This window comes from Corythoichthys intestinalis, chromosome 14, assembly GCF_030265065.1.
Source record: "Corythoichthys intestinalis isolate RoL2023-P3 chromosome 14, ASM3026506v1, whole genome shotgun sequence".
In the NCBI taxonomy this organism is placed as follows: domain Eukaryota; kingdom Metazoa; phylum Chordata; class Actinopteri; order Syngnathiformes; family Syngnathidae; genus Corythoichthys; species Corythoichthys intestinalis.
This window is the reverse complement of record NC_080408.1, coordinates 30456498-30470942: the sequence shown is the minus strand read 5'-3', so window position 1 is coordinate 30470942 and position 14445 is coordinate 30456498. Positions and strand designations below refer to the sequence as shown.

Here is a 14445-nt window from a genome sequence, read left to right as displayed (position 1 = left end):
GATGGCCGGAGGGGACGCACCACCAACCCCATGCCTACCCTCATCCCCGCCCCCCCACCCGGGCCACGAGCCACAGCCGCATCCCCCCAACCAGCACGGCACGCCATGGGACCCCCAGCGGCCCACCAAGCCCCAGGCAAGGCAGGGTCCCCCGCCGGTGCAGGCGACACCCCGCTGATACACTGGCGCCCAGCCAGCGACCCGCGACGGAGCGCAGGGCGGATGCCCAGCCAGAGAAGAGAGGGGAAGGCGGAGGCAGGAGAACGCCCAGGAACTGCCACGGGGCGATGCAAGATCGGAGCCCCGACCCCCCAACCCACTCCCGCGGCCGGCAGCCCAGGCAGAAGGGAGGCCACACCCCAGGAGCCACGCCATATGGAAAAAGTGTGGGACCCACCTACCACCCTATTACTGTGGCTGCCAGGTTCCCAACTGGCAGCCATCACCCAGCCCCGTGATGGGAATGTGAGGGGAGGGTAGTGCAATGTATGCATTAAAATAGGAGAGCTTGGCTTAGGGCAGTGGGACCGCAGCATGGAGTTTCTGCCCAGCCGCCCGTCCCACCGCCCTTTGCCGGAGCTCTCCTGTGGAGTATGATGTGTGTGGTGCATTTAAAAAAGGTGCAGGGATGGCGGGGCCTGTGGTGAGGAGGCAACCGTGAGTGACCCCACCCCCCCCAATAGGTCCCAACCATCCCACAAACTTGGTGCATTAAAAACAGGGGGGAGCCGGGCCGGGACTGTAAAGCCCCGTCCCAACTCTCCTCGGAGAAATGTATGAGCATGTAAGTGCCAGGGTGAAAAATATTTACAGTGCCGAAGTGAGAAGTGCGTGAGTTAAGAGGCAGGCTCCCGCGGGCGTGGCCCCGTCCACCAGAACCACCGGCCGCAGGGCGGAAGAAGCGTCAGGGCCCCGATCAATCCCCGCCCCAGACCACCCACGGCGCCTCCGCGACAGCCTCCCCCCCTCTGGGAATGGGACATTCTTAGAAAAATTTAACTTCTGAAGAAGTGGTTTTAAAATTTTCTTAATAAGAGTGAGTACATTATAATACTAGTACTAAATTAGAAAAGACCCCCCCCCAAAAAAGAACAGGTTTACAATGCTGCATCTTACACTCAACATATTTATACAGAGCTGGCCAAAAGTATTGGCACCCCTGCAATTCTGTCAGATAATGTTCAATTTCTCCCAGAAAATAATTGCAATTACAAATGCTTTGGTAGTCATTTCTTCATTTATTTTTCTTGCAATGAAAAAACACAAAAGAGAATGAAAAAAAAAATAATATTAATAAATCATTATCATTTTACACAAAACTCCAAAAATGGGCCGGACAAAAGTATTGGCACCCTCAACCAAATACTTGGTAGCACAACCTTTAGACTAAATAACTGCAAAAAAATGGCTTCCGGTGTCCATCAATGAGTTTCTTACAATGCTCTGCTGGAATTTTAGACCATTCTTATTTGGCCAACTGCTTCAGGTCTCTGAAATTTGAAGGGTGCCTTCTCCAAACTGCCATTTTCAGATCTCTCCACAGGTGTTCTATGGGATTCAGGTCTGGACTCCTTGCTGGCCACTTTAGAAGTCTCCAGCTGCTTTCTCTCAAATCATTTTCTAGTGCTTTTTGAAGTGTGTTTTGGGTCATTGTCCTGCTGGAAGACCCATTACCCCTGAGGGAGACCCAGCTTTCTCACACTGAGCCCTACATTATGCTGCAAAATTTGTTGGTAGTCTTCAGACTTCAAAATGCCATGCACACGGTGAAGCAGTCCAGTGCCAGAGGCAGCAAAGCAACCCCAAAACATCAGAGAACTTCTGCCATGTTTGACTGTGGGGATCGTGTTCTTTTCTTTGAAGGCATCGGTTTTTTCCCTGTAAACTTTATGTTGATGCCTTTTCCCAAAAAGCTCTTCTTTTGTCTCATCTGACCAGAGAACTTTTGTTCAAAACGTTTTTGGCTTTCTCAGGTAAGTTTTGGCAAACTCCAGCCTGGCTTTTTTATGTCTCTGGGTCAGAACTGGGGTCTTCCTGGGTATCCTACCATAGTTTCTTTTCATTCAGACTCCAACGGATATTACGGGTTGACACTGCTGTACCGTTGGACTGCAGGACAGCTTGAACTTGTTTGGATGTTAGTCGAGGTTCTTTATCCACCAGCCGCACAGTCTTTCGTTGAATTCTCTCATCAATTTTTCTTTTCCGTCCACATCTAGGGAGGTTAGCCACAGTGTCATGGGCTTTACACTTATTGATGACACTGTGCACGGTAGACACAGGAACATTCAGGTCTTTGGAGATGGACTTGTAGCATTGAGATTGTCCATATTTCCTCACAATTTTGCTTTTCAAATCCTCAGACAGTTTTTGGTCTTCTTTCTTTTCACCATGCTCAATGTGGTACACACAAGGACACAGAACAGAGGTTGAGTCAACTTTAATCCATTTTAACTAGTCACAAGTGTGATTTAGTTTTTGCCACGGCCTATTATGTGCCACAGGTAAGTAACGGGTGCTGTTAATTACAAAATTAGAGAAGCATCACATGATTTTTCAAAGGGTCCAATACTTTGGTCCGGCCTATTTTTGGAGTTTTGTGTAAAATGATAATGATTAGCTAGCTGGCAAGCTAGCTAAAGATTGTTGGTCAAAACTGTCGCTTTGTCCTCATAGTTTTTGACGGTAATAGTTTCATAACTAGCTAGGCTCTTAAAAAACAAATTACCTCTTAACTCAAAGTGATTTGTGTTTTTTCTCAATAAATATATCTTGGGGGGGGGGGGGGGGGGCAAAATTATAAACAATTTAGCACATATGTTGTGCAACACCCCCCTCTAATGGGGGTGGTATGAGAATTATGACAACCAACACATGGGACAATGAATACCCCTATTCTTAAAGTCTTAAGGAATGAATGATTTTCACCTTAGAAAACATTTTCCCCCTATTTTCTTTCTTTAAAAAACTACAACTTTAATTCTCATTTACAAGTTTAATTCATCCTCACAATTCTTTTCCCTGCCAGACATTCAGACACAGTACCATCTGATCCAATGGTTTAATTAAGTTTTTTAGTCATTTCTCTTCACTTTGTGACACAAGTGTGTACTTTTCCCATTACACAGCATTCATAAATTGTACACTGGGTTCTTTTAAAAATTGGATTTCACGTCAAATTGCAACTGTTTCATCAAGTCTTGATGAAAGTGAGCGACAAAACAGGATATGTCTCCATATTGCGTTACTTCCATAACGTCAGTAGCATTTGTTTTATATTCTCGTGTACGTTTTTGCAAAAAGATGTTTACATTAATGATGCAAATCTTTCTTCTTATAAATATATATCTTAATAAAAAGTTTAAAAATCAATGTCAATTTCTGTGTTAATTATTAAATTTTATGTAAACAAAATTAGAGCGTTGACCGTGCGAAACAGAAGCAGTGGAGTTTCCAGTTGCGTTTTTTAGGAGGCGTTGAACTTCCTCCACAAAAGTGTTAGGAAGTGGTATCACACTTTTGAGTTGTGTGGTTCACAGACAAGCAGCAAAACAAGGTAAGAGACGTACTTTCTTAGCATGAATAATAAATCACATCATTTGATGATTTTGTTTCAGAATTTGGGTTTGTTTTATGAATACATTTTAGTATCTTTTTATTTACAGGTGCGTTCACTTGGAATACAGTAGAAAAGTTAAATTGTGGAATTCAATTAAAAATGTAGCAAGCATTAGATTCATTTAACTCAAAAGATAGGTTTTTTTTTTTCTCTTGAGTAATGCTCGGATTCCATGAGTTACTGTGAACTATAATATACAAAAATCTAAAAAATATAATCAGGTAATATTTTATTCTGTGATTCTGTGTGTAAAAAAAAAAGAAAAAAAAGTTTGAAAATGAATAAAAACTTTAACATTTGTTCATCATATGCTAATTTTTTGAATGCGCCCTCTAATATTATGCATTTTTGAGTGTCATAAATGCTCTTTTTCGGCATCTATACGAGGTGTATGAAAAGTAGGGATGTCCCCGATCTGATCATTGGATCGAAAATCAGGCTGATTGCGCCATTTTTCAGAGAATTTTTAATTTAATTTAATTTTCTTATTTTTAAGGGATAAAACAGCAAAATAACCAAAATACAATAACATTGACAATTAAAATATACAAGGGGCATTCAAAAAGTAATGCACTCAAGTGCATTGCGAGTACAGAGCCAGATTTTACCAATCTTGTTTATATTTGGCACAAACATGATAGGACACACCTTTTTGCGATTGTTATATGTGTTTTTCTTATTTTCAGATTTTTAAAGCTTAAACTAACTCATCAGCATAAATTTTGTTGTCAGGAATGACAGAGGTGGATGGGCGACCACTACGGGGCTTATCGGCTATGCTGACTTTACCCACCTCTTCATGGTCTTCAGTACTGTTTAAAATCACTGTACCCATCTTTTTACAGTACTATAGTCTATGGTATCATCCTTATAGACATTTTTTAGCCGGTTGTGAATCCTCAGAGGGGTTTCTCCCTGTGCAACAAGGAATTCGATTACAGCTCCTTGTTTCTGACGAGCTTCAAGAGGGGCAGCCATTTTGGAAGCTCGTTTAAGCTTTAAAAATCTGAAAATAAGTAAAACACATATAGCAATCGCAAAAAGGTGTGTCCTATCATGTTTGTGCCAAATACAAACAAGATTGGTAAAATCCTATATGAGCAATGCACTTGAGTGCATTACTTTTTGAATGCCCCTCGTATTCCCGTTTTATACTCCACAACTTTCCCGGAAAAACAGAAGAGGAAGTATTGCAAACAGTACTTCTATGGGGTTAATTATGATACACTAAAACTTTTAAGAAGTACTGTATGTACATGCTATAGCGGTAATTATACTATACCTATCATGAAAACGAACTCAAAACAACGTAAAGTATTATGCAGAGCTATGGTGGAATGGAATGCCCCCCCAGACCAAAGTTTAAAAACCCAAAGTTAGTTTCATAAAACCAAATAAAGCAGTATTTTACAGTCAACCCAACTGTATTTGACCTCCAATGAAAATTGTATAGAAATCCCCTTTGTTGTTGTTCAGTTACATGTTACTTTTTATAGTGTTTATTTACCACCTTACTATCTTTCTATTTTTTTGCTGTTAGTATGTTGAATTATGTCTGTTTTAGCGTGTGAATTTTCAAGATAAGAATTTATTCTTTTCATTCTTTTATATATAGCCTATGTTGATTGGTATGTTGATGTCTTGTCTGTTTTTTGTTTTGTGTGGACCCCAGGAAGAGTTCATCAGCTAATAGGGATCCTAATAAAATACAAATGCACCATTGCAAATCAGGAAATTGGAGCAGAGAGTTCACAAAAAAAAAAAAAAAAAAAAAAAAAAAAAAAAAAGATTAGAGACTAAATGCAAAGTAAATAGGTTAGTTTGAGTTCCTAGGGAAGTAAATGGATCATGTCTTTACTAGGAACTGTAATACTCGTACAAAATTTAAAATTTTTTTTGCACGTTGTACCTGCACCTCTTGGTCCCTAAACAAAAATGTCACATTTTCAGTTTAAAAATTTCTATGTATACTTATAAGGGGATTCTTAAGGTTTGGAAACCCTGGTGACCTACCCCAAGCTTAAGGTTGTTAAGGTTGCTTTCACATCCTCCTTATTTTTAACAGTGACCCTGCACGAAATTTCAATTTTTTTCAGTTTCATTAATTAGATTGCTCAAAACTTGTATGTGACATGGATGCAGATTGTCATCTAAGTGGTTTGTGATTTGATTGCAATCAGTTTTGTAATTTAAACTGATTTGCAAACAATAGCTTTTGAAAATCTTTGACAATGTGACATACCAACATGCCTTTTGATACAAGTACCTGCTTACTTCACCTTTAGCATACGGCCACTCATCTCAGGACATCTGAAGACAGATAAGGCATTTCAGGCAGCATCAGCTGAGTTCAAACATGTTTATCAGAACCAGAAATTTACCAGATTCAGACCCTTATGGAGATTGACAGTAGTGCTGCAACAATTAATCGATTAACTCGAGTAATTCTATTAGAAAAAAAATTCAAATTAATTTTGCTGCTTTGTGTATTCGTTTAATTAAAGTGTTGTTCTCATGGTTTGTTTTGAAATTGTTTGTATTTAGTTTTGTTGATTTGGGTGGATACACTGCCCTGTAGTGGCAACAGTGAATATTATATAACTCACTCCACATGGCTGAATCCCGCTGCTCCCTGTTAAGACCAACATAAACTAAGTTTTGTTTGAGCTGATGTTTTTTTTAAAGCATTCGTAATTTAGCTGATAGGTATATTTGGCCGTTTTTGTGGGAATATGTGTTTGAACCATTTGTTAAGAGCATTGTAAAAATAAAAAAAAAGTTAGCATTTTATAGCATTTAAGCTAGCAGACTTTTGGTATGTTAGTTAGGCAATTGTTTTGTCGTACTTAGCCTCATTTATTATTTTTATACAGTTTGAGACTCAGCTTGAGTTCAGTTAAATTTTTAGTCTCCTTATCCGATTACTTGATTATTCGAACTAACTAGTACATCGATGAATCAACTACTAAAATAATCGTTGCTGAGGCCCACCAAGTCATACAAATACAGATTATAAATGCAGAGGTGCAGTTGTTGTGGATAACAACAATTTTAGACGAATGACAAAACCGTTCCTGTCTTTATCTATCACTTCAAATTTAGTGTTTTTCCCAGACCTACACCCTCTGCGCTTGGTGCTGCCTTCTAGGCAGAGTGTCGGCTTAATAGACGTGAGGGGTTTTAGATGATTTTCCCCCCCTATATCTTATTTCCATCGACTAAGGACATCTTTCCACGATATCCACATCATCTTAGCCAACAAAAAGCCTCAGAGTCGGCCAGTTCAGCGCATAACCCCGTTCCAAAAAAGCACTCAATGTCCGTGGCTGCCAGATGTACAGTATGCGAATTCACAGAAGATGAATGGCATGATGTGTGGGCATCAAGTGATGATTCATTTTGGGAGGAACTTCAAAACATTTCAGAACTAGGATTTTATCATATTTAGGTTTATTTCGTAAAGATTGACCATCAATACTAAATGTGGGGTGGGCGCGTAGCCACAATTTGTCCAAACAGCAAAAGCAAGTTAGGCAACTTGAGTTTGAATCTTCAGATGTCTTTTTGTCTCTTTTAACAAAAGTATGTCAGAACACGGAGAGACCATGTTTGAGCCCTCGGCTTCCGACATGTCCATACAACAAGTGCCACCACCGCCGTACGAAGAACCAGTGCAGCAAGAACCGCCGCCCTACTCTCAAGATTTGCTGAATGATGGCGAACCTAAAGGTGAAACAACAGGATGTGATGTAGAGGAAGGCGATCAATCATCCCCTGAAACCAAAGCGGAGGGTCAGTCGGAGGATCCCCCGCTCGCTGAGACGTCAGCTTTCGACGATAAGACGGTCAGGAGGGCTTTTGTTCGCAAGGTTAGTAATACATGGGTATATGTCTATACAATTCAACAACGTTACACCAATATATAACACACATATTAGTTTTTTAGGCAAGGCAAATTTATTTATAGGCTATAGCACAATTCAACACAACGCAATTCAAAGTGCTTTACGTCACATGAAGATCATAAAAATCACATTAAAATCAATAGAAGGTAAAAACAAAGACAATCGAAACAGGAAATAAAACTATACATAAAAATCACATTTAATCACGAATAGAAAAATAAAATAAAATAAATAAATACACTAAATAAATAAATAAAAACAAATACTGTACTACTACTACTAGTAGTTGAAATAAGCAATGGAGATAAGTACAAGAGGAATAGAAAGCAAATAGATTGAAATAGAAAATGAATGAATATAGACAGTTATGGATATGCAGTGCAAAACAAAAGCGTTTTTAGCCCTGATTTAAAGGAGCTAACAGTTTGAGCATACTTCAGACCTTCGGGCAACTTGTTCCAGAGGTGAGGAGCATAATAACTAAATGCTGCCTCACCCTGCTTGGTTCTTGTTCTTGGAACATACAGGTGACCGGTTCCAGACGACCTTAGGGGTCTAGATGTTTCATAGGAATCTAACAAATCAAGCATGTATTTTGATCTAAGGCCATTGAGAGTTTTGTAGACGAGCAGTAGTATTTTATAGTCTATCCTTTGACTTACTGGAAGCTAGTGTAACGATTTCAAAACCGGTGCAATGTGGTCCAGTTTCCCTGTATTTGTGAGGACTCTGGCTGCAGCATTCTGTACTAGCTGCCGCTTCCTGACTGATTTTTTATCAAGACCTGTAAATACACCGTTGCAACAGTCCAATCTGCTGAAAATGAATGCATGCATAAGTTTTTCCATGTCTTGTTGAGTCAGAAGCCCCTTAATTCTGGTTATATTTTTAGGTGGTAATAAGCAGATTTAGTGACAGACGATGGCTATCAAATTTTAGGTCTGAATCAATAATTATGCCAATGTTTCTGACTTGATTTGTAGCTGTAAGTGACATTGTGCTAAGGTGCCTGCTTATCTTTGACCTTTCCTTTTTTGGCCCAAAAATGATCACTTCTATCTTCTCCACATTTAACTGGAGAAAATTCTGGCACATCCATTCATTGATTTGATGAATGCATTTACTCAGGGAGACAAAGAGACAATAACCATGTGGGGACACTGAAATGTAGAGTTGTGTCATCTGCATAGGTGTGATAGGAGATGTCATACTGTTCCATAATCTGAGCTAGGGGAAGCATATAGATGTTAAATAAGAGTGGTCCAAGAATTGACCCTTGAGGGACTCAACACGTGAATTTGGTTCGTTCTGACTGACACAAAGAAATCCCTATCATGTAAATAAGATGTGAGCCACTGTAGAACAGTGTCGGTAAGCCCTACCCACTGTTCCAATCTGCTGAGTAGTATGTTGTAATCAACAGTGTCGAATGTCCTTGTCATTTTTAAATGACATTTGTAGAAAAAAATGCATCATACCTCGGAAATGACGATAAAAATATATATAAATGACTCATTTGATTGAATGGGTGTCTCTCTGCAGGTGTTTTCCATCCTGACCCTTCAGCTGGTGTTCACGTTCAGCGTGGTATGTGTTTTCACATTCTCGCCAGTTGTTAAAAGGGTAGTACAGAAGAACATTTGGATATACGTCAGCTCCTTCCTCATCTTTGCCATTGTCAGCATTGCACTCAACTGTGCAAAGTCCCTCCGACGGAAACACCCCTGGAATCTCATTGGTCTGGTGGGTTCACCCCCAAATGTTGACTATTTTTTCTATTGATGTACTGTATATCGCGGCTTTCCACAGGAATCAACTCTAAATCCTCTTATCCTTTTCTGGTGCCATTGAGGGTTCTATTCTGTAGAAACTAAGGGTTTCAAGACAGCGTTAAAGTTTCAAATTTGGTTCTGAACTGTGAGTTAAGGTCTCAAACCAAGGTTCAAGTCTGTTTCCTTTTTGGCGTCCTCAGGCCATTGTGACAATAAGTCTGTCATACGTGGTGGGCACCATGGCATCCTACCATGATACCCGTGCTGTCATCATCACCATGGCGACCACCTTGGCCATTTCCCTCACAATTATTGCCTTCTCCGCACAGGTAAGGTTTTAACTGATCTATTGACCCATATCTGTGCTTTTCTGAGGAGAGTTGTCTTTTAATGGGATTGATCCCTCCTGCAGACGCGCTATGAATTTTCCTGCTGCTACGGTCTGCTGCTCATCATGGTGGTGGACTTGTTGATGTTCGGCATTTTCAGTGGCTTTTACTACTTGTACATCACTCAGGTCGTCTACGGCTGTTTGGGCGCTCTGCTGTACTCATTGGTAAGAACTAATGACTTTGTTGATCAAAGAAGGGTGTCAAGCCTGTATTAGGGTTTCAATTTAAGTTATGATCCGTTGCGACACGGTTCAGCAAAGTGGTGAGACCAAAAAGTTAGAGTCTTTGGATTTGTTACCAATTTGACTGTTTGGTACAGGGGTGCTCTCAACCCCGAACCATAGTAGGGACTGGACTGGTGATTCTTGCGGCTCATTCGTCATCCCTCGGTCCACTTCTTCCTTCAAGGGGACGGCGACTCCGGCGAGGTGTATAAAACCACATGGATGCGACGGATGGCTCTTACAGTGGAGACTTTTTATGAACAAACAAAAAAAAACTGTGGACTTACAGCCACTCAACACGGCGCTCCAGCGCAACTCCGCCAACACCTGCCTTCTCTCTATTTTATCTGCACAACTTCTGCGCTATCTTTGTAATGCGGGTCATATTGAAAAAGCACAGTGGCCCCTTGGGGATGTTGGTAACAGGTCCCACAGACTTCACTATCAGTTGACGGGAAACGCGGGGCCGCTCTGTAGGGGGCCTATTTTCCAAAACTTAAAATTCAAATATTTTCTAAACCAAAGCTGCTCGCGACCTAATACCAAAACAGGCACCTCCCTTAGGCATATATGAGTCTCCATAAGCAGTGGCATCAAAAACTTCAAAGTCATTCCCTAATAAAATCCCATATGTTATTTTTTTATAAAAGTATAACAAAATTTGAAATGGCTATAAAATTCTCAGATTTTATCGCTAGATGCACAAACATCACCAAATGTAGAGATAATCACCATAATTTCAGGATCGATAGCAATATTTAACATATCATGTACGTTTTTGCTCGAAATTGCAACTTTTTTTAAAATAAAATTTTGACTTAGTTTCCAACAGCTAATAAATCACTCGATTTTCACATCAGAAACTTAATACTTGAGGACAGCATGCAGAATCCCCTTAATTTTTCCTCAACAAAAGCAAATTTTGCTTTAGGTTGAATTCCGATGTCAATATTGCCTCAGCACACCTTGCCAGCTATATGGCCCTCGTCGTTTTTAGATTGAAATGTTACATGAAATAAAACATGTAAAAGCCGATTTATTTGTATAGACACCGATGTGTCTAAATTATTAGCTTTTTCTTTTTTTTGCCCCCCCAAAAAACGGGCAGTTGGCCAAAATTTACCTGATTGTTTGAATGTAAAGTTACGCTATTGTGTATGGATACAAAATCCAACATGGCGGCCATCAAAACAAAGAGTTTTTTTAAGTTAAAAATTCTTGGAAATAAATGCGTAAAACCCTGGATCTCTATAGATATGAACGTAAAACAGTCGATCCTTGGTTAAAAGCAAAAAAACAGACAGTTATCATTCATTTGACCTAAAAATCTCAAGCTAAAGTTATGCAGATTTTTCTAATTTTTTTTCACGTTTCAAAGCGCATGCATGGTGCTATTTTATATAGCAATTACCTTGAATGAATCCTTGACCAAATCAATCAAGACACTCCTGCCTGCTTGTATGCACTACACTAAAATTTTCGTCCTGTCTCCACCTAAATCCGGTGTTAGAACACAGCGCGTTTGAGTTTGTCGCAGTGAAAGCTGCCACGATGCTCTGCCTGGCCCGGCCCTCTACGAGAAGCCGTGGCTCAATGTCTGTAGGAGCTGTCTCGTCAACTGATCGTGAAGTCTATGCAGGTTCCTCATTAAATTCTTTGAAATTTCAAGATGGGTGATGGTTTCTAGGAATCAGGTTTAAAGCCTAGATTTGGGTTTTAAACTGGTTAGTTTTTCAAGTTAAACTTTGAAGATAAGAGTAAAGATTTCAAATAAATGTTTCAAACTTGTACAGTATTACAATTTCAAGATAAGGTGGGAGAGTTAAGAATACAAATTTAAAGTGTCTCTGAAGCTCTGGAGAATCCTCAGGCCATCTACATTGGAAAAAAAAAAACTTTCAATAGGTGCTAATTAAGATTGTAAGTTTGCACTACTTAAATGTTTATGTTTTCCGTGGTAAGTTGTTATTTGATTATTCGCTACTTCGCATAAGTTCTGTTTACCTAAAATTGTGAGTTTTCGGCAATAATTTGCTAATGCAATTGAAATAGGTTGACGTATTATTTTTACAGTGTAATTAGGTTTCGAAGCAAGTGTTATGGTTTCAAATTCAGGTTTTAAACCAGGGTTGGCCTGCAATTCAGATTTAAAACCTAGGTTACACTTTCAAACTAGGGTTAGGGTTTATGATTAAGTTTTCAAGGCTGTAGATTTTTAGTGTAAGGTTTTCATATACTGTAAGTGTTTGGCTATAAAGGTCTTAATCCTGTGTTAAGATTTCACTCTGTAAAGGGTTTCAGGTGATGGTCTCAAGCCTTGATTAGTTTCAAATGAGTGCTTGGAATGGTTTGGAATTGTCACATGAAAACATTCTTTTCCTCCTTCAGTTCCTGATGGTGGATTGCCAATTGATGATGGGCGTGCTGAGTTACCGCCTGGACCCAGAGGAGTATGTCACCGCCGCTCTGATGATCTACTTGGATATCATGCTCATCTTTATTTACCTGATGGGGAAACACTGAAACAATGGTCACACACCCCTCGCATCTCATTCACTTCTGTTCCTTTCTGGATGCTTCTTCACAGAAATTAAGTCTTCTTGAAGGCACCACAGGCAGATGTTCTGTGGTGTTGATGAAGGAATACTGTATTCTAGAGATAGACCGATTATTAGCGGCGATATTAGGAAATTTGACAAATCTAGGTGTCAGCCTTTTTTTTTCTCCATAAATCCGACCAACCGATATGAAAAAAATCAATTTAAAACTGGGTTGTATATTTGTCATTTCTATGATTAGTGTGTCCATGAGACCTGTTTTTATATTCGTGGTTATATATTTTCTGTGGAAAGTTTTCAGAGAGCTATATATTTAACCTTTTTTTCAACTTTATAAGAGATGTTTCTGAGTCTAGGACATTCAGGCACTTCTGGAGCTATTATTTTCTATTTGTGTGATTCAATAAACATGCTTTAGGCTTTTCAATGAAGTTCAGTGTTTGCATTATTCATTTTTTCCACCAATTTTTACACTTTTTTTACACAAATAATCGGTATCGGTACTGAAAAACCCTTCCGACCTCTACAGTATTCCCTCCTTATGACAGTTTTTTTTTTCTTTTACTGGTTTTGTTACTTTAATGCATTTTTAACTACATGTCCTTAATTTTGGCTAGAAATCCATTTTTTATCTAAATGCCTGAAATTAGTATAAAATAATTTTTGAAAAGTACACTGTACGTTAGTTTTATCTTATATTTAACGACTAATCCTCCAGTTTAGGCCTGAACAATCTATCGTTTGAACATCGTCAACACTCCTTAGCAGGACGGAGGTGTGGAGGCTGAGAGGACTCACCCGATGAAGCATTTAATAAAGACAAGAATTTTTTCAAGTTATTTGTGTTAAAAAAAAAATCACATTCTGAAGGCTGCACGGTGGAACAGTGGTTAGCACGTTCACCTCACAGTTCTGGGATCGTGGATTCAATCCTCTCTGGCCTCCTTGTGTGGAGTTTGCATGTTCAATGCCATCTTGGGTTTTCTGAGGGTTCCTGCTAATTGAACATCCCAAATTGTCCATAGATGTGAGTGTGTGCATGAATGGTTGAGTGTCTATATATGTCCTGCAACAAGTTAAGGGTGTACCCCGCCTTCTGCCTGCAGTTAGCTGTGACCAGCACCCCTGCGACACTTGTAAGGAAGTTGAATTAATTAATCACGGTATATGAATGTTATGGAGAGTGATGAAAAGTATGGCATTAAAGGTGATGCAATGAAAAATGTGGATGCGCCTACAATTTGGTGCACCTTAAGGAAAAAGTTAGGCGCACTAGTACAACCAATGCAAAAAGTAAGTGTGGAGCCTTCGCAATATAGTGTATATATCGCAATGTTAATTTCTTCCATTATCATTCAGGCCTATCCCAAACAGAGGTATTCAAGTTATCTGGTGAAAATTCTTCAATATTTAATATCGCAAACCCCCCAAAAATCACAATAATTTTTTTCCAATATCGTTCAGGCCTACTCCAGTTTTACATATGCATATATATTAATGTCAGGCGTTCTGGAGAAGGGTATGAAGCCTATGGCTATAATTCTACAAATACTGTTCAATTTTTTTATGTAAAAGAATTGACCGGAATTGTTCAAAAACTTTTCCCAACTTTAATATCTATCTACAGTAAATCATATTTCATGTGCACATTTTCATGTTGTTAATAGACGATAAAAGCTGAATTCACTGAGAAATTCCTTCTTGTGAGGCACATCAATTAGCAGCAGTAAGATGTTCCAATACAAGTAAAGACACATTAATGTAAGTGTTGCGATCACCAATTACAATCATCATCGTAATTGAAGTGGACCCTCAGCAGATAGCGCATGCGTGTTTGGGCTGGGTTGTACACGATGTACTCGTTGTAAAGGAGCGATGAAGCCACACTGGGCGTGATTTTCACACCTGGACCCATCGGCACCGTTATGCCGTTACTGAAAAATGACAACGAATGGTATACTGTATTCATTTTTTA

The 14445-nt window shown here is 39.4% G+C and overlaps 2 protein-coding genes across 5 annotated transcripts in view; one reads left to right on the top strand and one right to left on the bottom strand.

Moving 5' to 3' along the window:
* Positions 1-3312: 3312 nt before the first annotated feature.
* si:ch211-284o19.8 (protein lifeguard 1) lies at positions 3313-12901 on the top strand. Its single transcript, XM_057857768.1, has 6 exons — positions 3313-3556; positions 7203-7488; positions 9067-9267; positions 9497-9625; positions 9709-9852; positions 12301-12901. The coding sequence occupies exons 2-6, from the start codon at positions 7204-7206 to the stop codon at positions 12433-12435; spliced, it is 894 nt and encodes a 297-aa protein (XP_057713751.1). The 5' UTR covers positions 3313-3556; position 7203; the 3' UTR covers positions 12436-12901.
* parp2 (poly (ADP-ribose) polymerase 2) overlaps positions 7422-14445 on the bottom strand; it is a 27270-nt gene continuing 20246 nt past the window's right edge. Inside the window, exon 17 of one of the 4 annotated variants that reach the window (XM_057857764.1) lies at positions 7422-14404. In XM_057857764.1, the coding sequence (XP_057713747.1) occupies positions 14245-14404 (160 nt within the window). In that variant the 3' untranslated portion in view covers positions 7422-14244. The remainder of the gene's footprint in view (positions 14405-14445) is intronic. The other 3 variants (XM_057857765.1, XM_057857766.1, XM_057857767.1) reach the window with 3 other exon arrangements.

What these genes read in the sequence shown, in the direction of transcription:
- si:ch211-284o19.8 (XM_057857768.1), top strand. Translation starts at nt 7,204, where the DNA reads ATGTCAGAACACGGAGAGACCATGTTTGAGCCCTCGGCTTCCGACATG. An exon ending in GGAGGGCTTTTGTTCGCAAG is followed by an intron (nt 7,489 to 9,066) that starts GTTAGTAATACA and finishes GTCTCTCTGCAG; the next exon opens with GTGTTTTCCATCCTGACCCT. An exon ending in CCTGGAATCTCATTGGTCTG is followed by an intron (nt 9,268 to 9,496) that starts GTGGGTTCACCC and finishes TGGCGTCCTCAG; the next exon opens with GCCATTGTGACAATAAGTCT.